Below are 22246 nucleotides of genomic sequence, written 5' to 3'. Positions count from 1 at the left end.
CAACATTGTGGTCGTTGAATTTTAAACACATGCCTTGCTCAAATCTCACAATTGATGTAACAAGATGCAACTCTCCAACTGCTGCAGAAAGTACTGAAGAAAATATGAACTGAAAGCAGCAAGGGCACAACTGTTGTTATAGAGGTCAAGCAATTGTTCAAGATGTCATTCATAAAGGAAAATATCATTATCCCCAAGGAAATGGGAAGAGATGAAGTGAATCTATGCAAGCTATCTAGGAATAAACAAGTGCTTTACTGGCCAGATATGAACAGAGTTTAATGACCAATCAATGCATTGATTATAATGAATACTAAGCTGAGCAAATGAGGGTTCCTTCTGACATATGACGTCCCAGATAGACTATGGATGAAGATTGGGGTAGAATATTTTGCTCTTATAGGAACTTACAATATTTGCGAGCAGTGGCAATGTAATTGCCAAGAGCTGATACCAGTGACTATCAATGAGATTGTAGAATGCCTGCAGCATCAGACATTAGCCATCCACCACAATGTCTCAAATGGCGTGTGGCATTCAACTCACAAGTGAAGAATGTACTTTCCTTTGAAAAGGTTTGGGAAGTTTGCTTATAGGACACCAACCCCTCATTATCCAGTCAAATGGAGAGGCTGAGGTGCCAGTGAAAACTGCCAAAAGGATGTAATAGAAATCTTGCAACTCCAGCACAGACTTGTCCAAAGCAATTCAATGGCGAAACACTTATTGAAGGTATGGAAGATAGTTCAGTCCAAACACGGTCAGTTTGCAGCTGAAGTATTCTTCCAGTAGCGAAAAAGCTGCTGACGCTGAAAGTGCTAACTACCATTAAATAAAAAAATTAAGCTGAAATGTTACTTTGGTAAAGCCACCAAGTCATTACCAGAGCTGAGCATTGCACATCAGAGTGCGACTTTCTGAAAATGAAAGCCTGCTCTTGTTGCAACTTGGAACTTGTGTTGAGCAACTGTTGCCTCAATTGACCCATGGTGAATTTGAACGACTAGATATATTGCTGTATCCGCTTGTACCTCTACATCTACAGAAGCTATTCCTTCATTGCAGGTAGCTGATCAGGGAATGGATCAGCCACAACAGTTACCATATCAACAGAACAGCACAGAAACAGGTCCTTTGGCCGACAGTATCTGTGCTGACCATTATCCTCTTCTAAACTAATTCCATCTGCTTGCATATTGATCATATCTCCTTCTCTGCCTGTTCATGATTGCCTAAATGCCTTTTAATCAATGCTCATGTATTTGCCACCTCCCTCTGGCAGCGTGTTTCAGGTACCTACCATCCTGTGTTTTTAAAAACCAATTTCTCACACATCTCCTTTAAACTTTCCTGTTTTGTCTTAAATCTATGCACCTGGGAAAAGGACTCTGTCTTTGCACTGATCCATGCCCCTCATAATTTTGTCCTTCTATCAGGTTGCCTCTAAGCCTCCAATGTTCTAGTGGAAACAATCCAAGTTTGTCCAACCTCCTTATAACTGATGCACTTCAATCCAGGGAATATCCTGGTACCCACTCTGAGGCCTCTACGTTTTTCCTATAGTGTGGCAATCAGAACTGCACACAATTCCAAACTTGTTTTTGACTTGTGGGGTAGCTTGAGAAGTTGATGGTGAACTGGCTTTCTTGACCCACTGCAGTCCATGTGCTGTAGATTGACCCACAATACCCTTGTGGGGGGCAATGTGGCCTAACTTGTCAACTTTGATATGTCATCTGCTCACTGACTGACAGCAAGCATGTTTTATGCTGCCTTTACCCCCTTATCCACTTGTGATGCCACTTTCAGGGAGCTATGTACTTGCATTCCAAAGATCTATCTCATATCAATCCTCCTAAGGGTCATGCATTAACTGTATACTTTCCTCTTGCATTTGACTCAGATGCATCACCTCACTTAGCATGTGAATGAAACTCCTTGGAGAAGGAATAACCTCTAAATGAGCAGATACCAGACGTCCAACTAATGGAAATGCCCATGCATGCTCTGAACAGACCTACATATTTGTACATGTATTACATACAATAATGGAAGTGGAACTGACTAGACTTTATGCATGGTTACATTAATGGGTAATTGCTTTGTGACCATGTGTATTGAGTAACTTTGGTAACTTGTATAATGTAAATAATTTGCAGGCAATTTCTTTCCCCTGTGAGGTGGTGGAATGGTTGACAAAATGCATATGTTCCCTTAGTGTATAGATTAACCATAATCATAGAACCATTGCCTCTTCTATAAGTGCCTTTGTATGCAGTCTGTGTTAGCCATTAAAATATGCTATTTGGGACACTAATCAACATTAATTGTGTTGGCAAATGTTGGAATTTGGTGTGGTTTGGCAAAACTAAATGGTTGAGCTTGAAGAAATGGCCGACAGTGGAACGAGGGTCCTTTTATATGTGCTTTTTGCAATATAATGCAACAATGTGGATACATTTTGGTTTTGTTTTGTCTTCAGAATGTTTCACCACTCATCCCATTCAATTGATTCCTTTCTTTTGAAGTGTTCTTTGACTCCCCTGCCCTTTCTGGTCAGTATCTTTATTATGCAAAAATGCACATTGAGGAAGTGCTCCAACTAGCCGATAAGATCACTTCTTGCATGAAAATTATTTTTGCTTTTGTTTCGACAGACTGCTTAACCTGTATTTATCTGCCTTCGTTTTTGGATTGCCGAAGAGAAGGAAGCTGCTTAGGGGCACGTAACATTATCAGTTGAGTGAAGGTTACATTGGTAGTTGTTAGGAGTTTGGTACAAAGGTCACCTGTACAAGTGGGAGAAACTGAATATTGTATCTGTTGTATGTTGTGTGTGGGTGTGTATGCATTTACGTATGGCAACATTTGTTTACATTTATTTTCACTTTGTAATAGTTACGATTTTATTTAGAAATATGTTTTGAGGGAAAAGCTCTAAATTTAATAAAATTGTGGTTTAGTTATAAAAGCTACAAGGATAGCTTTTATTTCACTTTGGTTATGCTTTAATTGAATTGCCACATGAATGCAGCTTCAAAGTTCATGGTTTCAACTTGAAGTGAGTGAAGTGTGAACTGGTAGTACAATTTAGACCATCGCAGTTTTCACCAGTGAATAATGGAGCTAGATTAAATAATGCTAGCTTCTGCAGTTGGTCATTAGTCAGATTTTTATACTATGTGGAAAGAGACGCTGTATTTGCTCATTCGTTCCATCTCAGGTATGCTGCTGGTATTGTGTGTACTGCATATGGTAGCACTGGTGTACTACATCCCACTGCAGCACTGTATGCATCAGGAGAAGATTGCCTCATCTACAGGCATATGATTATATTCCTTCATAGGAGTAATCCATTCTCATTTTGAAAAGTTGCTTCATAAGCCAAAGAGTTAACACCAATTTAAAACTAGAAATTGTGGTTTTGTTTTGTCTTGTTATTTGTTTTATTTACAAGCTTCCTTCGGATATGATTAATTAAAAATTCTTGTCACTTGTTTTGTTTTCTATTTAGATACATTGAAATAAATATTGAACTGAATTGACTTAATTTGTTGTGAGCAATGTAGTTCAACCTTGGCTATCAGTGAAAAAGCAAAATTAATGGGAACTAGTTTCTGAATTCAATTTAGTTTATGTTGGTAGTTTATTTTGATTGGCATTAATTTCTTTCCTCTGTAAAGTAATTTAGCTCCATTTTCTCTAGCAGAAATGCTAATTGGAATATCTGTACATACTGCAATGACGTGTCCTGATAATTTGTATGGATTGAAAGAATTAGTGTGACATGTATAAAAACAAGCTTCACTTAACTCTGCCTGCCAGTGCCAATTGCCCATGTGTGCTTTGGGAATTGTTTTGTGTCCACATGATCAAAACTCAGTAGTGTGTTTTGGTCTGTACTTCCCAACTGAAACTGATCCAACATATGCATGTGCATAACAAATTTTGAAGCATTGCCCCTGTACAATAATGTGAAATGGTTGGAAGTGGCTGCACACTGTTTGATTAGAAATTCTTGTCTTGTTGGTAACTACTCGGTGTTTTACCTTAGATTTGTAACTACAGGAGCAGTAGAGTCCCAGAAGAGTGCAAGAGATTATTTGGAAAGCATAGTGTTCTGAGGAGGCATGCAATATTGAAAATAGTAATGGTCCTGAAGAGCATGTTTGTGTTACATTGACTGCACCTTTTTTACTTCACACAGTCAATGGGTGAGAAGTTGTGTTGTAGCTTTTGGAGGTGGCAGATGTGTCTGTATCCACTCCCAAAGGTCCACAATTATGTCTAATCAAACATTACTATCGTGCAGTATATTACCTTTTTATCCAAACTCCATGCCACTTGTGCAGATACTCTACAATGGTATATCCCCCATCACTTGATAGGCCCAAGAAAAAGAGGATTAGGACCTCCAATGACCTCCAAACAATCCTTATGCTATCACACAGTGGTAGAAGTGGTAAATACTCTAAAGTACAGGGGTAGTCATACAAGCAAATACCAAGCAATGTCTCTCTTTTTGTATGAGAGGAAGTCCACTTCCATATCACCGTCCCCAATTTTTTAGTAGCAGCACTCTGAAAACCCCTTTGCTTCAGTTTAGACAGCCTGTGCTAACTACAAGGCTGGCTTAGCTTGCTGAGAAGGCCAGTTTGACACTTCCTATGGCACATCCAAATTTCCAAAGATGGTTTCAGCTGACCAGATGGCAGGGACAGCTGTTTGAGTGTTGTTTCAGCTTCTACGAACAGAGCCTGCTGACTAGATCACAACAGAGTGGGAAAGAATGCCAGGAATATTCTGTAACTGCTGTGCTGTCTTGACCTTGTTTGGTGCCAGTTAGAGAACTATTGATAATGTCACCTTTCATCCTACCAGGCCATAACAAAAGAGCTGGTCCATCCCAGATACACAGCTAATTGACAGAAATGAAGGGTTTAAGAAGGTGTTGCTATTTGTCAGTACATTATTGAAGATTGGCCACTAAGACCTGTTTTGAGCATCAACAACATTTTCGCATTTATAGATTTTTTGATATTTGATGAAAGACAGGTTGCTTCAGCTTTGCTCTGCAATGGTATCCCAGACTGGATTGCCCAGTGTAATGCCAGTGCCTGGTCACCAGTATGACCAATGATAGCCACCAGAGGGACCTTGGAGTTCAGGTGCACAGTTCTCTGGAAGTGGAGTCACCGGTAGACAGGGCTTTTGGCACACTGGCTGCCTTCAGTCAGGGAATTCAGGTATAAAAGTTGGAAAGACATGATGCAAGTTGTACAGGATGTTGGTGAGGCCGCATTTGGAGTATTATGTTCAGTTTTGGTCATCTTGCTATAGGAAGGATGTCATCAAATTGACGTAGAAGAGCTGATGTTGGACTGGGGTGGACAAAGGTAAAAATCTCACAACACCAGGTTATTATCCAACAGGCTTATTTGGAAGCACTAGTTTTTGGAGCACAGCCTCTTCATCAGGTAACTGTGATGAAGGAGCAGCACTCAAAGTTAGAGCTTCCAAATGAACCTGTTGGACTATAAGCTGGTGTGATTTTTAACATTATTAAATTGGGAAGATTGCAGAAGAAATTTACAAGAATGTTGCCAGGACTTCTAGGGTCTGAGTTATAGAGAGAGGTTGGACAAGCTCGGACCTTTTTCTTGAGAGTGTAGGAGACTAGGGGATTTTATAAAAAAAGTAAAAGATCATGAGAGGCATGGATAGGATGATGCACTCAGTCTTTTTTTCCCAGGGTTGGGGAATTGAGGATTAGAGGGCGTCAATTTAAGGTTGGGGGAAAGAATAAAAGAGAACCTGAAGGGCAACTTTTTTAAACAGAGGCTAGTTTGTGGAATGAATTGCCAGCAGAAGTAGTTGAGGTGGGTACATTAACAACATTTAAAAGGCATTTGGATAAATGCATGGGTGGGAAAGGTTTAGAAGGATATGGACCAAGTGTAGGGAAATGGGGTTGGCATGGGCCAGTTTGGGCCGAAGGGCCTGTCACTATGCTGTAGGGCCCTTGTAACTCTCTTAAATGGAGCACAGTTTGCTGACAAGGCTTTCAGCTGGTAGATAAGGGACCTCAAGGAATTGTATGGTTATCCAAGAATCAGTGGACCAGCATTAATCATAGTTTTGTATATACAGTTTAGAGAAAAATTGTAGGAATCTTGTCATGTTTCAAAGCAGTTGTCCCCATTCCTTGGTTGCCTTGAAGGTGGTGGTGAGCACTCATCTAGAAGTACTGCGAGGGTTAAGTTGCCATAGCCTTACCATATTATAGGGCTTCTCTCTAGACAGAGAGAGACACGACTGGTGGTAGTTTAACTTGAAGGTCACTGTGCCCCCAATATGGGGGGAATGTTGTGAAGGAGAGTTCTTTGTTGTAACCTCACTCGGTGCAGGAATTAAACTCACACTGTTGGCGTCACTCTGCATTGCAAACCAGCCATCCATCCAACTGCACTAACTGATCCGTTTTGAATGGTTGCAGCCCCTGTGCCATAGACCCACAATGCTGTTAGGGAGGGATTCCAGATTTTTGACCATGAGACTCTGAAAGAATGGCTAAATATTTCCAAATCTGGATGGTGAGTGGCTTAGAGGGGAACTTGTGGGTGGTGGTGTTGCCATGTATCTGCTTCCCTTGCCCTCCTGGGTTTGAAAGGTGCTGTCTTTGGAGCTTTGGTGAATTTCAGCAGCGCACTTTCCAGCTGGAACTCATGACAGCTACTGAGCAACAATGGTGGAAAGGTGAATGGATGTGGTGCCATGAAGCAGACTGCTTTTGTCCTGGATGGTTTCAAGGCTCTTGTGGTGTTGGAATTGCATCCATCTAAACAAGTGAGGAGCATTTCATCACACCATCAAATTCTGTCTTGTAGATATGGACAGGCTTCAAGGAGTCAGGAGGTAAGTTACTCTGCTGCAGGATTCAAGGCATTAGACCTGTTCTTGTGACCAGCATATTTATATGCCTAGTCCAGTTCAGTTCCAGAGTACATTTCATGCTCATCCCACTCTCTGAGCTTCTCTCAAGAGGTGCTTTATCTGGAGTATTAATTCATCGACTAAAGGGACTCTAGGACTTGCTCATCCTGGTATTGAGACTTCATGGAGTCTAAGATGTAATGTTGAGATCCCCTTGAGCAACTCCACAGGTGTATAATGCTGTGCAGGGTCTGCCTTGGTGGTTCAGGACATACGCAGGCATGATGTTAGTGTTGTCTAAGGGATTGTCTTTTAAAGCCTCCTCCTTTAGATCAAGCTTTTGGTGATTTGACCTAATATTTCTGTGGCTTGCAATCATAATTTGTTTAGATTCCTTGTGAAATGTCTTTGTTGTTTAAAGATGGTATCAGAATACACGTTATTGGAGTTTTGACCACAAATTCCATTCAACTAGAATCAAGTTTGGAGCCAGTTTCTAAAATGCGATTCTGCTGTGGCCCCTCCAGTTATATTCATCACATTGTGGTGCTGTCTATACTTTGTGGGCATTTGAAGTAGGTATTGGCTTGTTTTTTGATGTTAATAGACACCCTTTTTACAGCTTTATAATATTAACCTTTAAAAATTTATGAAGGAACTGACCGCTGTATATCATTTACAGCGAACAAATGAGTGCTTGTTTAAATTTTGAAAGAAATTTTCAGTTATGAACATGTTTGCTCATAATTGGTAAATGTGTTGATTTAAAGATACTTACACTGTATGGTCTAATTTTTAAGGATCAGTAAGGCCGTGCCTGGTTGGCCACTCTGATGTTGAAGTGTTTTGTAATACAAGGAAAAAAAACTCACTCCGTTGTGAAATGCTGCTCAATTGTTCTTGGCCACGAAGGTTTTCTTTTGGATGCTCATTTGACTTGCAGCTCAAGCAAAAAAAAAGTTCACTTGGATGCAATTAGCAATCTGTTCACAAAACAGTAACGCTCTCTTGTGCGTCTGGTCAGTGTTAAAACAAAAATCAAGTTGTTCGCAGAGATTAAGATAGTTGCAGAAAGGAAAGGTTGCTGGATTATAATTGCACCTTTGTTTCTCCACATGCCTTCTCACCAGTCTGGAATGCTGTCGTGTAACTGAACAGGCTGCTAAGGCCATATCCAATCCCAAAGATGATGACCTCAGAAGTTTAACTAAAGGTGGTGACCTCGAGTGTTTGTGAATACTCTGTTTCTTAGATAAATATCAGGGCGTCACTGAAGTATGACTTAACTGAGTGACATCTAATCCAGGATTGTGTGGCAGCTTGAAAAAGTCTTTTAAAACTCCTGATATTTGTTTTTCTCATTTTAACAGTCACTTTATGCTAACTCTCCATCCCATCCTTCCTCGCCCAAGTACTGTTTTCTCATTCATTGGTTAATCCACCTCTTCAAGCAGGGTGGATTCATTTACCATAGTTATGGCATTTAAACGACCACATTAGGCTTGTGTAAACAGTGTGGGAAGAGCCATAATCTTGACAACTGCTTTGAAGGGAGACCTATTGCTTAAACCTTTCATCTTGCACTCACAAGGACAAATACAAACATGACAAATTTTCAAACTATCACAGCAATTTATTATGCAAAAGAAAATGTGTTGATTAGTTGGAAGGTCCACTCTGGTAAGGCATTGTCATGCACAAAACAACAGTGAACAATAGGCTCCCCAAATTCCCAAGTTATTCAAGACTTCTACTGTTAGATATGATTGTGCAATTGGACAGCACTTTCTGAACAGTCCCAAGTGTGTGAATAGCAGCATCAACCATCAATTTTTTAATGTCAAGAAAAGTCTTGGTGAACAACTCACCCAACTCTCCGATAGCCCATATCACTTGGAGCCTGATAAGATTCCACCAGTAGCATGTATCAAATTCTTTATGTTCACCAAACAAAACAAAAATAAAGTGCCTGAAATATTCAGGCAGCAGAAACAGACCAGGCAACATTTGCAGAGAGATGGAAAAAAAATTTTGCTTGACTGCTTTTATAATTTGTGCCCATTTATAAGAGAGTGCAAAAGCAAGACATAATGTAAACCTTTTACAAGGTGTTGTTTTGGCCTGGGCATCACTGTCTTGGAAGGATGTCACAGGACAGAGAAATGACTTGCGAGGTACCAGAGGTGAACTATTTTCAGTTAAATGGACTGATAGGTGATGGTTAATGGGAAATTTCAGAAGAGATGTTCAGAATTAAGAGAGTGCTAAGAAATAAATAAGAAACTGACCCTACTGCCATTGGAAACATTTAAGAATAGGGTTCCAATTGAAGAACGTGTATTGTAACACCTTGCCTGTGTGTAATAAAATTATGGAATGATGCTTGTTAATATGCCTTTATGCCAGCACTTACTGATTTTGAGTTGGTTTTAAGCTCAAAGTATTTGAAGGATTATTTACACTGGTTAACAATTTCCCCCATAAATGACATGACCTTTTAACTGAGTGAACAAAAGTACAGTATAATGAAACATTGGAGCATGTGATTGTACCCTGTGGTGTGCAAACGTTAAGTGCCTGCAATATCAAAATAATGGAAGACTAGGAAATCCACCATACTTAGTAAGCACAATACACTTTCACTTCTCACCTCTTATTAAAACGTGACTAATTTTTGCTCTCTATGACATAAGTATGTAGTGTTGAGATATTTGTTTTTGAATGCATGACAAGTATGCAAATTTACAATATTCTTCTTCACTACCACAATTTCAGAAGTTTGGAAGAGCATTGTTTCAATGAGAACATTAGTAAGTGTAGGTCATAGCCTTAATCCTGCTCAGCCGTCCGTTATATTCATGGCTAACCACGTATTCTAAATCCATTTTCCGACCCAATCCATATATTCAGTATCTGTTGAATCCCTTAGTGTTCAAACTCTATCTCAATCTTGTATATCCACTGTCCTCTGTGGGAGAGATTTTTGCAACTCTGAATGCATTTCTCCTCCTCTCACCTTTTAAGTGACTTAATGCTTATCCCAAATTTTTATCTGTCTAGCCAGAAGAAACAGCTGCCTTGCATCTCCCTTGTCAAGTATCTTAGTATTTTATGTCTCAATCTTCTGGATCTCCTCTTTATAGAAGAACCCCATGAACACAGGTGACGATCTTTCTTTGTTTTTAGATTGATCACAATATTACTTGGTTTAGAAAATATATCCAGTTAGTGTCGACACAGATGAGCAAGGTGCCTGGCTTAATCTCCATAACAGTGCTGATTGTAATTAGGCTCAACCTAATTCTTGAGTTTTAGAAGGTGCAGAGCTCTGGTCATTCAGTCCCACACTCCTATCTTTATCCAAATTTATTTCTCCTCTACAATTATTTATTGAATTCCCTCAATAACCTGTTGCTCGCTTTTATTTTTCTTTTCCTTTTAGGTCCGTGCACTCTGTTTGCTGACTCCTCTAACTGCAAACACTTCCTTGATTGTTCCTAATTTGGAACATCTCCACCGAATCTGCCCTTGAACCTTCTCTGGTTTGAGGAGAGCAACTCCAGTTTCTCCAATGTTTTCATGCAATGGATGTCTTTAAGTCTTTGTACACTCGGCCCTGTTTTAATTCATTCCATTTTGATATCACCAATGTATCAGAATTGGTATACTATTTTCATTTTAGAGGCACTTTGAGCTAGTCAGTGTAGCATGGCCTGAAGTGACTTTGGAATGGCCTCCTCCACTAATCACTACCTTTCTGATCACACCCCTCTCTCAAGCCCTTGTTCAGTGAGTTTTCAGGGTAGGAAGATAGTGAGTTGGGGAGGTGAGTGACAGGAGGCAAATAGAAGGCGTTAGCATGTTTCATTAATGTTTTAAAAGTAATTTAGTTTACAACTATAGGGATTTCATGATGCACACTATTTCACTTAAGGTTTAGGTTTTTATATTCTGATGAGAGGTGGTGAAGGATCTAACCAAAGCATTTCCATTGGTGACTATGGGAAAATCTAACTTGTCTATCCTATTATTTAAATTTCTGTTTTTAGAAATACAACTGCAACATATAAGTGAAGAGTTATTTTACCATTGTCGTAAATGTCCCTTGCTGAACCTTTGGCATCTATCATGAAGTACGATGCCCAGAATTGACTGTACTACCCAATTGGTGCTGATGTAGTGTTTTATAAAGGATTAGCTTAGCTTTCTTGTTTTTGCATGTTGTTTAAAAGCAATCGTCTCTAAACAACTAAACATAACTGCATATATGACGGAGGCACAATTATATATGAAACTGGAACACCTGATTCTACCATTAACTTTAATAAACACCATCTCAAAATAGCTCTTCAGTATTGCAGTCAAGAAAAAGAATAGTGGGATAACAGAAACTGCATTTGTGAACGGAGTGTCTGTGTCAGACAACTGGAATATTTTTGTGGGCTTGTCAATTCATTGTACATTCTGCTTTTTCATAATTATGCAAAACAAGTAAAAACACTTATTTTTGGGCTTGTCTCTGCTTCTCCCCCGGCAAGAGTTGATTCCTGGCCAGTGGTGTGTGGGTGCACAGCTGCCAGATGTCTCTTTGGTACCTTGCACAAGTACCTCATCTTAAATCATGTGGAAAAACTGAGTTTCTCAATTTCGCAGTCTGGCCTAACCCAAGTCTTCCCAACAGCTGTGAATGCCCTGAGAGAGCTATTAGTAGGACTCGGGAGCAAATGTATGAGGAAGCCAAAAGGATGTAAGAATTTTACAGTAGTAATAATGAGGACTTCTAAATTCTGATTCGATCACAATGTTAGGTTTAGTGCCAATATGGAAAAAGACAAGGAAACCTCCAATGTGAAAATTCTGAACAGGAGGCAGGCTAATGTGAAGTGAGTTGGAAAATGAACTAAAACAGGTAAATTGGAATAAAAAATCAGCAATAAATGAACAATGGAAAGTGAACCTTTACAAATCTAAACACTTTGCAAAGTAGAGATAGTTACAGGGGGTGGGGGTGTAGGTGTGGGGAATGGTGGGGATGGGAGAAAGGAAGGGAATGCAGAGCCAAAACACTCTGAATGATAAGACATTAAAATGGAAAAGTTAAGAGTCTTTATAATAAGTGTTCATCGTTTTAGAAAGAACCAAACTGAGTACAAAGTACACTAAAGAACTGAAAGTGTATAAAACTAGAGGATTAAAGAGTATAAAATTAGTGGGTCACTTTAAAAAGAAACACAAAGGTTCTTTTGGGGCATATGAACAAAAGCAGATAGTGAACATCAGGAAGGATTCACTAAGGGTCACCTTGTGGGAACAGAAGACTTTAAGGCAGCAAAGGAAGAGTGGGAAGGCAAACATTTTCCAGATGCTGCAAAACTGAAAAACAAAAAATGTTGGCCAATACAAGTGGCCAGACAGCATCTGTGGAGAGGGAAACAAAGTTTGTTTCAGCTCTGTGACTTTTCATTGGAACTAGAACAAAGTTAGAGATGTGCCATCAGAAGTTTGACTTCTGATTAAATCCAGCACATATATTTTTATATCAAATGAGTGCTTTACATCTACCTTCATTGGAGCAGCCGAAGCTACCAATGTCAGAGAAAAAGTAGTAATAGAATGATTAAAGTGAGTGGTGTGGATGATTTTAGAAATATCAATCTGGGACAACACTTCTATTTTAGAAAAATATGTCTCCAATGAATGAAAGCCTGCATGGATTTGTTGAAGGCAAATTATATTTGACTATTTGATTGAGGTCATTTTGAGGAAGGAATGAAGAGGTTTGATCAGGGTAATGTAGTTGAGGGTGTGTGTGTGTGCATATGACTTTTCGAAAAGTGTCCAATGCAATACCACATGATGGGCTTGTTTACAAAATTAAAACATAGGATGAAAGTAGCTGGGACTGTACTCTGTTGGTATGAAATTGGCATAAAGTCAAAGGAGAGAGAAGCAGTGTTATTTTTCTAAATTGGAAGTATCCGGTGCTGTTCTCTAGAAGCTGAAGTAATTGAGTAAATTGGGCATAATTACAAAATTTACAAAAGAAACAAAGCATGTTAGTCAACAGTGAGGGGGTTATTATGAAACTTCAGAAAGGCATAGTCTTGTGAATGGGCGGTCACATTGTAAGTCCAGTTTAACACAGCAGTATGAAGTAACGTGTTTGGTGACCAGAAGTGTTTTAGAAGTGCAATTCTTTATTTTCATACTTTAAGAATACTTAAAGTGCTGAAGTAAGTACTGATTTTTCATGTTTAATTGTTCCTGTATTTATAAAATATTTGTTTTCTGCATGTTTGTGACATTATTATGGCTGCATTTTTGACCATCCTTCGATGACTTTTGAAAGCCTTACAACCACCTTGTCATTGATTGGGGAAGTCTAGGATATAGATGGAGTGATAAGGTTGGATGATGACATGGCTCAGTCAAGGTAACTATGATTTGGAGCTGATAATAACCCCCACTACATTGCTACTGTTGTCCTTCTTGGTGGAGGTCCAAGTGAAGTTGTCTTTGTCAGTTGATATGGATTGTGTGAAGTGGAGGGGGTTAATATTGAATCCATTGGCAGCAGCACTGATCAAGTACAGTCATGTATTCTGTAAGCTTCTTGCGTTCTGCAGCTTCACCATTCAGGCATATAGCGAGCATTGTCTTATACTTTTGATTTGAATCATTTTAGATGGTGGAGATCAGGAGGTGAAAGGTGACATGAGGTACAATCCTGTAAAGAAGTTTAGTTCAGTTTTTGTCGCAGATGTTCCCCAAGATATTCATGGCCTAAAATTCTGATGTTAGCACTATTGAAGATCAAAAGGCATTGAGGATTGTTCTTTTGATAATGTTTCTTCCTTGGGAATCTAATAGTTGACAAATTGAAACGATATAGCTAATATATTTTTATGAATCTGTTAAATAGCCCATGTGGACACAGATGAATAATGAGTGCATTTCATTTTGTGGTAGGAAAACTGGTACAAAGTTGCCCACAATTCTAATACTAACTGAAAAAATCCATTTAAATGACAAATAGCCAAGAACTTGATCCACATTTACTTTGAAATCTGATTTATTTTTCATTTCTGTTCAATGGTTCTCTTCTCCACCAATTTATTTCTTGCCCTTCTTGACAGAGTTTCTGCCTGCTCTACACGTGATCTCTCTTTCATTCTCCCCAGCCAGACAAGACTTTGAACATGCCCATCTATTCAAATTTTCAGGTTACTAATAAGATTTCAGAACTGAATGTGTCATTTGACTCTGTGATTTAACATTGTTAGACATTTATGCATATTTACACGTGCTGATGTAGGGAAAGAGTAAAATGTAACTTGGAACTTTATTTTGTAAAGGAATTGCATCTATTTTGGATAGTATATATTAATCTGCCAGTAGAAAACATCCTATCGTGTCTGTAGGATGCAGGAGTATTTTGCACATGGTGATATTTATCAAACAAACAAATGGTTGCTATTGATTTCCTACACCTTCAAAAATGAACACAGACCTGTTTTATTCCTAAATTGTGGTGTCAATCAAGGTTTTAAAAATGAAGTCCAATTTAACTCAACGTGACTAGTCCACTTCGGCATTTGGCTTTTGTGGAAAAGAAATTGTACAAAGGTTGTGCTGTTTTTGAGTAGATGTGACGTATTCTTTCAGATGAATGATGAACAAAACTATATGAAAGCATGCAGTGACATGCCCAGATGTGCATTGAACAAACAGTTGAATGTTTTACTTCAAATCATTCAAAATAGAAAAACTTTGAAAAGTTAAAAAGAATTGAGCATAGGGCATTGAAATAGCTGTACGGCAACTTAGTGTATTAATGCAAAATGCTTTTTAGGTTCATTTCAATTGCAAGGGCAAACTTTTGACCTTTAACCCTGTAAATAACTGAAAAGGTATTTGTAATTTGATTTTTCTTGGCAGACTATTATTTTGTTTCAACCTCACATACATTGTGTATGTAAATGTGTTATTTATGTACACTTTAATATCATTTATTTTGGAGTTTGTACTTTGAATTAGTGACATGGGTATTTTTTTTCCTGTGTGCCAGAGGGGGTTTAATGATTAGCTTCTCAGTGTTTATGGAACATTTCTTTTTAAATCCATGAACAGGGAAGGATTCCCTGGGGTGCTGATGGCAATTTGTTGGCATTAGGAAAGTTTGAGTGGACAGAATAAACATTTGAGGAACTATAGCTTGATTTTTATTTACAAGGATCAAGAAGATTTTTGTTTGCTTAAGGGAAAATCTGTAACTTGGTAAATTTTCGTTTTTCAGTTCACAAAGATCCTGGTGTGAAACAATTTCTCTTGAAGAAAGGAGATTGTTTAGAACTAATAGGAAATAGGTTACCTCACTCTAAACATTTCAATTTGAAAGCTCCAGACCAGAACTATCTGGTTAGAACCCTGAAAGGGTTCCATGAGTTTGAGAAAGTCTAAGCTCAGTTGTGTGACTAACCACAGAAGAGGCTACGAAACTCTGAAGTCCAGCAATTGAACGAAATAGTTAAAACAAAACTATAGATTTGATAAGGAAGGAAATTCTCTTTTGTATTAAAGTATTGTGAAGCGATGTTGTTGGAATGGATGTGATTGTATTTTTTTTTTACTGTTATGAAATTGTTCAAATTGTGTTGTATGTAAGAGGCTTGATTTTTGTCGTTACTTCTGTGTAATAAATTTCTGTTTTACTGTTTAAACCAAATCTGCAGCATTCCATACTAGTGTTTTAGTAAAAGGGTATCTCCCCTTAAATAAAAAAGACGTCTTGTCAGATTTTGGTCAGGGATCTGACTTGTCCGGTGATACCAGCTGGGATCACAATTACAGAGAAATATCTGTCTTTCCATAAAATATTAAGATTTTTGCAGGACCTTAAATGAATTTAGTTTTTGCTTAATGTCTCTTTAACAATTGCTAGTGAACAGGTGCAGTGAAAGCTGTACTATACCACGCCTTGCTTAAATAGTTTGTACCACACTATATATTACATGAACTGCTGCACTCTGTGCAGGAGTGTTCATGTCTGTGACCAAACATGATTCCGGGTATGTTTCAGAGCCCCATCATAGAGGCAGATAGGAGGAAGTGTTTTGTTCCGTCCCACCTTTCTTGTGAGACTGCAGGCAGTTTCTAGGTGGGCGTGTGTTCGCAACAAGAACTTTTTAAAATAGATACCAACAGTAATCTGATGTGTCATGAGAGACTAAAAGGAGGGTGGAATGTTTATGTAATACAGACGTCAGTAATAGTAGCTGCCCACATGTTGTGCAGTCATACTATAACAGGTAATAGACAAGTGCCAGTCAGTATCACGGCCAGCCCACATCATTAGATTGCCAGTGCTGATTCATTGGAAGTTTGATATATATCTCTTTCTCCCTTGCCTGGATCTTAATACAGGACTTCAGTGCAAAGGACTCTAGACTGAGTTAGTTTTCCTTGTTTAGAACATAACTAAGCAAGGAATTTGTTTTGCTTTTTTTCCAGGACAACATTAATGTTTTCTTGAAAGGCTGTCAAAAACTTGGTTTAAAAGAAGCCCAGCTGTTTCACCCAGGAGATCTACAGGATTTATCCAGTCGCGTCACTGTCAAGTAAGTGTTGTTTTATGTTTAAGTTGTTTGGATAGGTAGAGACTTTTGAATGTTCGTAATGTCTATGAGCTCTTTGTGACCTGGTGCATATATTTTGATTGCATACACTGGCATTTATAGTTCAGAATATGTACAATGGTTTCTTTGTGGGAAACAGGAGAGAAGAAAGTAGTTGGGAGGAATGTGTAAGCAGTTTTGTTTTAAAGTTTGTGTCAGTAAGAATATGGTAGTAGTGAAAGTTTTGTGTGGACGCAAGATCTACTGTGGGCTATGCTGATGGAAACTCAATATTTGGAATAATCTGGTATTTGCAAACCTCTTTAATCACAAAAATAATCTGCAAACCAGCTTGCAGTTTGGGGCACAATTATATCTGAATCAAAAGTTGTTTAAATCTATTGGAAAAATGGGAGTGGAAGGTAGGAATCTCAGTTCAAATTTTCTGCCATTATAATCTTGGGACAGAAGCCAGGTTTTTTTTTGTTTCTTAAATATGTCTCCATTTGATCATGAGATATTTAGCTTATTAAATTACAGGTTTTTCATGGAAAATTAACACGCCTGGGAATGCAATTTTACATCCAAAATCAAATAAAACTTTATAGTGTTCTTACCTTGTCCTGACTGAACGTGTCTGAATTGTGTTTTTGTTCTGTGGTACCTGTAACAATTTGGGAGGCATTGTCACAGCAGAGAATCTATATATATACATTACACAAATACTTTATCTGTTTGCCTTAGTTAGTTAGCATGAGCTTGCATTAGTTATCTAACTCTATTGCTGTTAACTATTATGCACTGTGCTATAAATTACGCAGACAACCTAAAGCATTCAGTGTCACTCTGTCTACTTTCAAAGGCGTTCATATGAATGCTATTGGAGTGATGAAGTGTTTTGTTTTGCTGGTTCCTGAGGATCTAATTATACACAACTGACAGCACCTCAAGCTTTACTTAGCTGTTATGCTAAGACTTGTTGGTGTTTTCCTTAAACAGAGAAATTACTCCTTCTTAATAAATTAGAAGATATCTTGAGCTGGTGCTGGTTGAAGCCAGAATCACAACAATGCATGCCCAAGTCTGTGAATTGAATGTAAATGCAAGTAAATATTGTTCGATGAGTTATCCTCATTCAAACACCTACCTTTTCGTGAGTGAATTTCACTAGATGCAAACACGGCATATATTTGCTGGGTGAGCTTTTCTCCTTTTATGTTCAAATATTCATTCTGTCATCAAAGTGGCTTACCAAATGATGGATTTTGTTTTCCAAAGTACAGAATATAGTTCATCTCTGAAATTTATGCTGTTAGTTAAAGTGACAGCATAGCAGTAATTTTGAAGATGATTATATGTTTTCTGTACATATGAGAGAGAGCTATTACCCAACAGATCTTTTTAATGATACAGGCTTTGCATAGATCTGGAAAGTTGACAGGGGCGTGATTACACACTAGATTTGCATCGAGAGTATGAAATGAAAAGCTCTGACGAAGTTTTGAATTTCTATGCCAGATATTCTCAAGTTAGATGGTCTTTAATTAAACAGCATTTCAGTTATAAACAATTCTATTCCCACTGTATGAATTGAAGGGGGAAGAAAGGTAAGGGGAGGATTTCTTGTTTGCCCTGTTTTAAGTTTGTTCACTTTTCCTTTATAATAAAGGAAGCAAGAGGTTAAAAAAAATTAATTTTTAGAAAATTGTTTACTTTCCTAGTTTGAGAATAATGATTTCTTTGTTGGAATGATTATGCTGTATTAATTCATCTCTCCAAGTGGTGATGTAACTTACATAACAAAGTCTAGACCAACTTGACAGTTGTTAAGTGCAGGGTTCCCTTAGCTAACCAGTCTCCCCTTCAGGCTTTGTCCAGTTTCCTGGGTTTGGTTGCTGAGATTATCTTGGATTATTTCCCCTTGCTATTCAGCTATTTACTATGGTTCTCCTCTGATCTTTTAAGTATCATTTTAAGTTAAGATACCACAATGAGCAACCAGAGAGGGAGGTCATATTGATTATTTGTTTTTAGAAAAGGTTTAACAGTTTTTCACAACAATCTGAGGCTAATGCTTTCTTCAGCAGTAAATAGATACTCCAACCAAAAATTACTGCTTTCTTCCCTTCCTGAAGTTTTTTAATTTTGAGAATTCTCATATCCAAACCAGAATGCAAAAATTATTTTCTTTGTTGCTTCCCACCTATAAGGCTTTTGATTATAGCTTGTGATATCTTTCCCTGGATGTAAAAAGATTGAAATCTTGTTTTTGGACATGGAGCATGGCAGGTGTTTTCAAGTTGCATAACCTGCTTTTGACACCCACGAGTGAAGGCAGCTGAACAGGTTTGCCCAGCTGTTTGGGTCTGCAATAGAAAGTGAGAAAAAATGAAGCCATTAACCCTTTGCCATGACTAATATTGCTCTCATGCGAATATATGCATTGGATCAATAGGAGGCACTCCTTTCAACTGATGTTTTACCAAGCAGCTGTTACACAAGTATAATTTACATTTCAATTCGATCAGACGTGCATGGGAATCAAATGCTATTTTCAGCAAATTGAGCATTTACCTAAGATGTTATGTTGAGGTATCATGTATCATTATCAGTATTCGAAGTACAGGAAATTATCCTGGTGCTGTGGTCTACAATTCTTCCCTCAACCACCAACTGCTACTTGTATTGCACTTCTACAAGTTCCAAGGTGCACTTCCAGTGTGATTTTTTTTTTAATGTTGAAGTAGAGGAGAAGATATTAGGATCAGCAGGTTTATTGGTCATTTATCCTACTGCTATTAGTAGGACATTACCATTTCACTCATGGTACTTGGGCATCACTGGCTGGCCAGCATTTATTGCCTGCCCCTAGCTGCCCTTGAGAAGATATGGTCGTGAGTTGCCATCTTGAATCGCTGCAGTCCACCTGCTGCAGGTTATAGTAATAGCTAGGGCTAAAAGAGCTGATCGAGATTAGGGACAGGGATAGATGCAGATACTGGAAGAGGGTAGAGGTAGAGGGGAAAGGGACTGGAGATGCTAACAGTGATGGTGTTGCAGGGGCTGGAGGAGATTACAGAGATGGGGAGGGGTGCAGGCACCAGAGGAGATTAGAGATGGGCAGTGCTGGAGGAGGTAATAGGTGGGACTACAGGAGATTAGATTTGGGTAATGTAAGGCTGAAGAGGATAGATACACGAAGGGGTGCACGGGTTGGAATGGATTACATGGAGTTGGACACTAAAGCAATGTACCTAAATATTTTATGCTCTTAATCAATGATAGGGGTGAGTTAGTGAAGTGTCCCTTTTGTTGTTGAGATTTACCTACATGCATGCAAAGCAGGAATGTTTTCTAATCCACCTATTTAACTGATCTGAAAATCATGATTGTGCAAGATCAAGTACCTTTATTTACTCCTGGCAAGTTGTGCTGGATATGAAACAATTATCCTTTGCATGTTGAGTACTTTGCAATCATCATAAGGTAGTCATTCTGTGCCTTGTTTTACTCGTTTGTTTTGTTCCATTGCAGATTCTCCAAACTCACCCCTCCTTCAGGTTATATTTATGGCAAAGCATGTGCTCTTGAGGTGGCAAAGTATAACTGAGTACAACTATATATTCATTCTGTTGCAGCTGATGCAAGTGCTATGGGTATTCTCAATACCTAACCAATTAATCGGTTAGAGGGTGGAGTAGCCAAATGCCATTGTCTAATCAGTCTGCTCTGTATTGACAAGACAAGTACTGATACTGCCTCTCCCTATTTCTCAATCGCTCATACCAGTGGTACTGCGTCATGCAATTTTATATTCCATCATGTTTTTAGCCTTTGTCCTCACAATTTCACGATCTGTACATAGCAACAACTCATTTATGTGGAGAGTTATGAGCTGAGGAGATTATGAAGATAAGGAGAGCAAGATTTAAAAACAAAAATGTAATTTTTAAAACAGACGTTTTGCTTAACCAGGATCTCTCAGAACTCAACAAGCACGAGTGATGAATGACTGAGACTTAGTGCAAATAAGAGGAGTGGGGTTGTTTGTAGTTACCAAGGAATGCATTGGGATAGTCAGGCTGAGAAGTAACAAAAGCATAGGTAAAGATTTCAACATCAGGCAAGGTAAAGCAGGGGTCAGTTTGAGTAATGGCATGGAGATCAAAAAGGCAGGACTCTGTTGTCAGAAGTTCATATGAATGTCAAATATTATGCTAAGTTTGGTTATACCCCACACAGCTGTGAGGGAGAAGGGTGGAGTCATTACCATGAGTGAAGAGATTCTTGCAGGCTCAAAGTCTGGTTTCACTTATCCCAGTATTTAACTGGAGGACATTTGTGCTGATCCACTGCAGGATATCCCACCACTGGGTATTGGAAAAGTAGTCACAGTTTTGAAGAGTTGATGGTGGGGTAGAACCAGATGACCTTGGCTCAGTTTAAAAACTGGCGATGTTTTTGGATGACATCTTTGAGAAATAGAATGTCAGGAATCAGATGATGAAGGCTAAATCCTTGAAGGCTGTCAGAAATCATGGTGCAAGATGTCAAATTGCTGTGTGGGTAGTTCTCTGGCTATGACTGGATAGATAACAGTAGATTTATTGAGTGCCATACCATCCACAGTCTGGTGGAAATTTATTGGCGGTCAAACGAGTGGATAGTCATGTAAAAGCTCTGCTGGTGGGTCAAGAAAGGTAAGAATTTTACCTTTGTCAAAGTCTCTCAGATTCTTCATTGTGATATTGATAGGAGCCATGTCAATATTGCAGCAGGGGCCACATTGCAGAGAATAAAGTTGCGTTTTCAGAAAGATAGGCAAAATCTGAGAAATCGAGACAGGGAGGAATGCTTGGGTGTGATTGTTTCCAATGATGGTGAGGTCAATAATTGTCATTTTCTGAAGAATACCTAATGAAATGTTCATTTTTGTATCATCTATTTTGCAATTTTAAGCAGGAAAATGTTTTTTTCAATGCTATTATTTCCAATGAAACTAGTCTGAACAATGAGTGATGGAAGTGGAAACAAGAATTTGACTTATTTGACACTCCTTTGTGGAAATGTCAGCTTGGGTTGGGCATTCACTTGATGAATTGCCTTTTTTGGGAACTGTCCTCCAGCAGTTGAGATTCTGCCAATTAGTTGTGACTAATGCACTTTCCTCCAAAGAAGAGTCTACCTTCATAGCACGCAAATGGGAGTCAAAATGTTTCATGGCTCACAGGAATGTCACTTCAACCCCTTGGGCTGTGTTCTGCAAACAACTCTTCTGTGATTTTAGGTGTTATAACCTGAAGGCCTTGCCCAAGCTCTGCAATTCGTTTTGGACGGTCAACATAACACATAGAGACACAAATGGAGAATTATTGAATTGCTTAACTTTAGAAATAAGAATCCCCACCCCCACTGTAGAGTCGTGGACCAAACAGCCTGTCACAGTAATTGGCTCTGGTTCAAATGAAAGCTATTCACAGAAGCTGGAAGATGCATTAAAAAAGGAAAACTTGCATGGACACTAATGCATGTATTTAGTCAGACTTCTCCTGCTCCAAGTATTTTTTCCATGCAGTTTGTTGAAATTGCTCGCTGAAAAAAGGGCAGAAATAGGATGGACCACTGGGGACTTGGGATGAATTCTTAGTTAATGAAACTGATAATTCAGATGGACACAAAGTGGAGAAGGCAATCAAGTA

General features: G+C 38.6%; 1 protein-coding gene across 6 annotated transcripts in view; it reads left to right on the top strand.

Moving 5' to 3' along the window:
* LOC140481559 (LIM domain only protein 7-like) overlaps positions 1–22246 on the top strand; it is a 234504-nt gene that overhangs the window by 107946 nt on the left and 104312 nt on the right. For all 6 annotated transcript variants that reach the window (XM_072577959.1, XM_072577960.1, XM_072577958.1 and 3 more), the window contains one exon: positions 16444–16550. In XM_072577959.1, the coding sequence (XP_072434060.1) occupies positions 16444–16550 (107 nt within the window). The remainder of the gene's footprint in view (positions 1–16443; positions 16551–22246) is intronic.

This window comes from Chiloscyllium punctatum, chromosome 9 (assembly GCF_047496795.1).
Source record: "Chiloscyllium punctatum isolate Juve2018m chromosome 9, sChiPun1.3, whole genome shotgun sequence".
In the NCBI taxonomy this organism is placed as follows: domain Eukaryota; kingdom Metazoa; phylum Chordata; class Chondrichthyes; order Orectolobiformes; family Hemiscylliidae; genus Chiloscyllium; species Chiloscyllium punctatum.
This window is presented reverse-complemented; position numbering and strand designations above follow the sequence as displayed.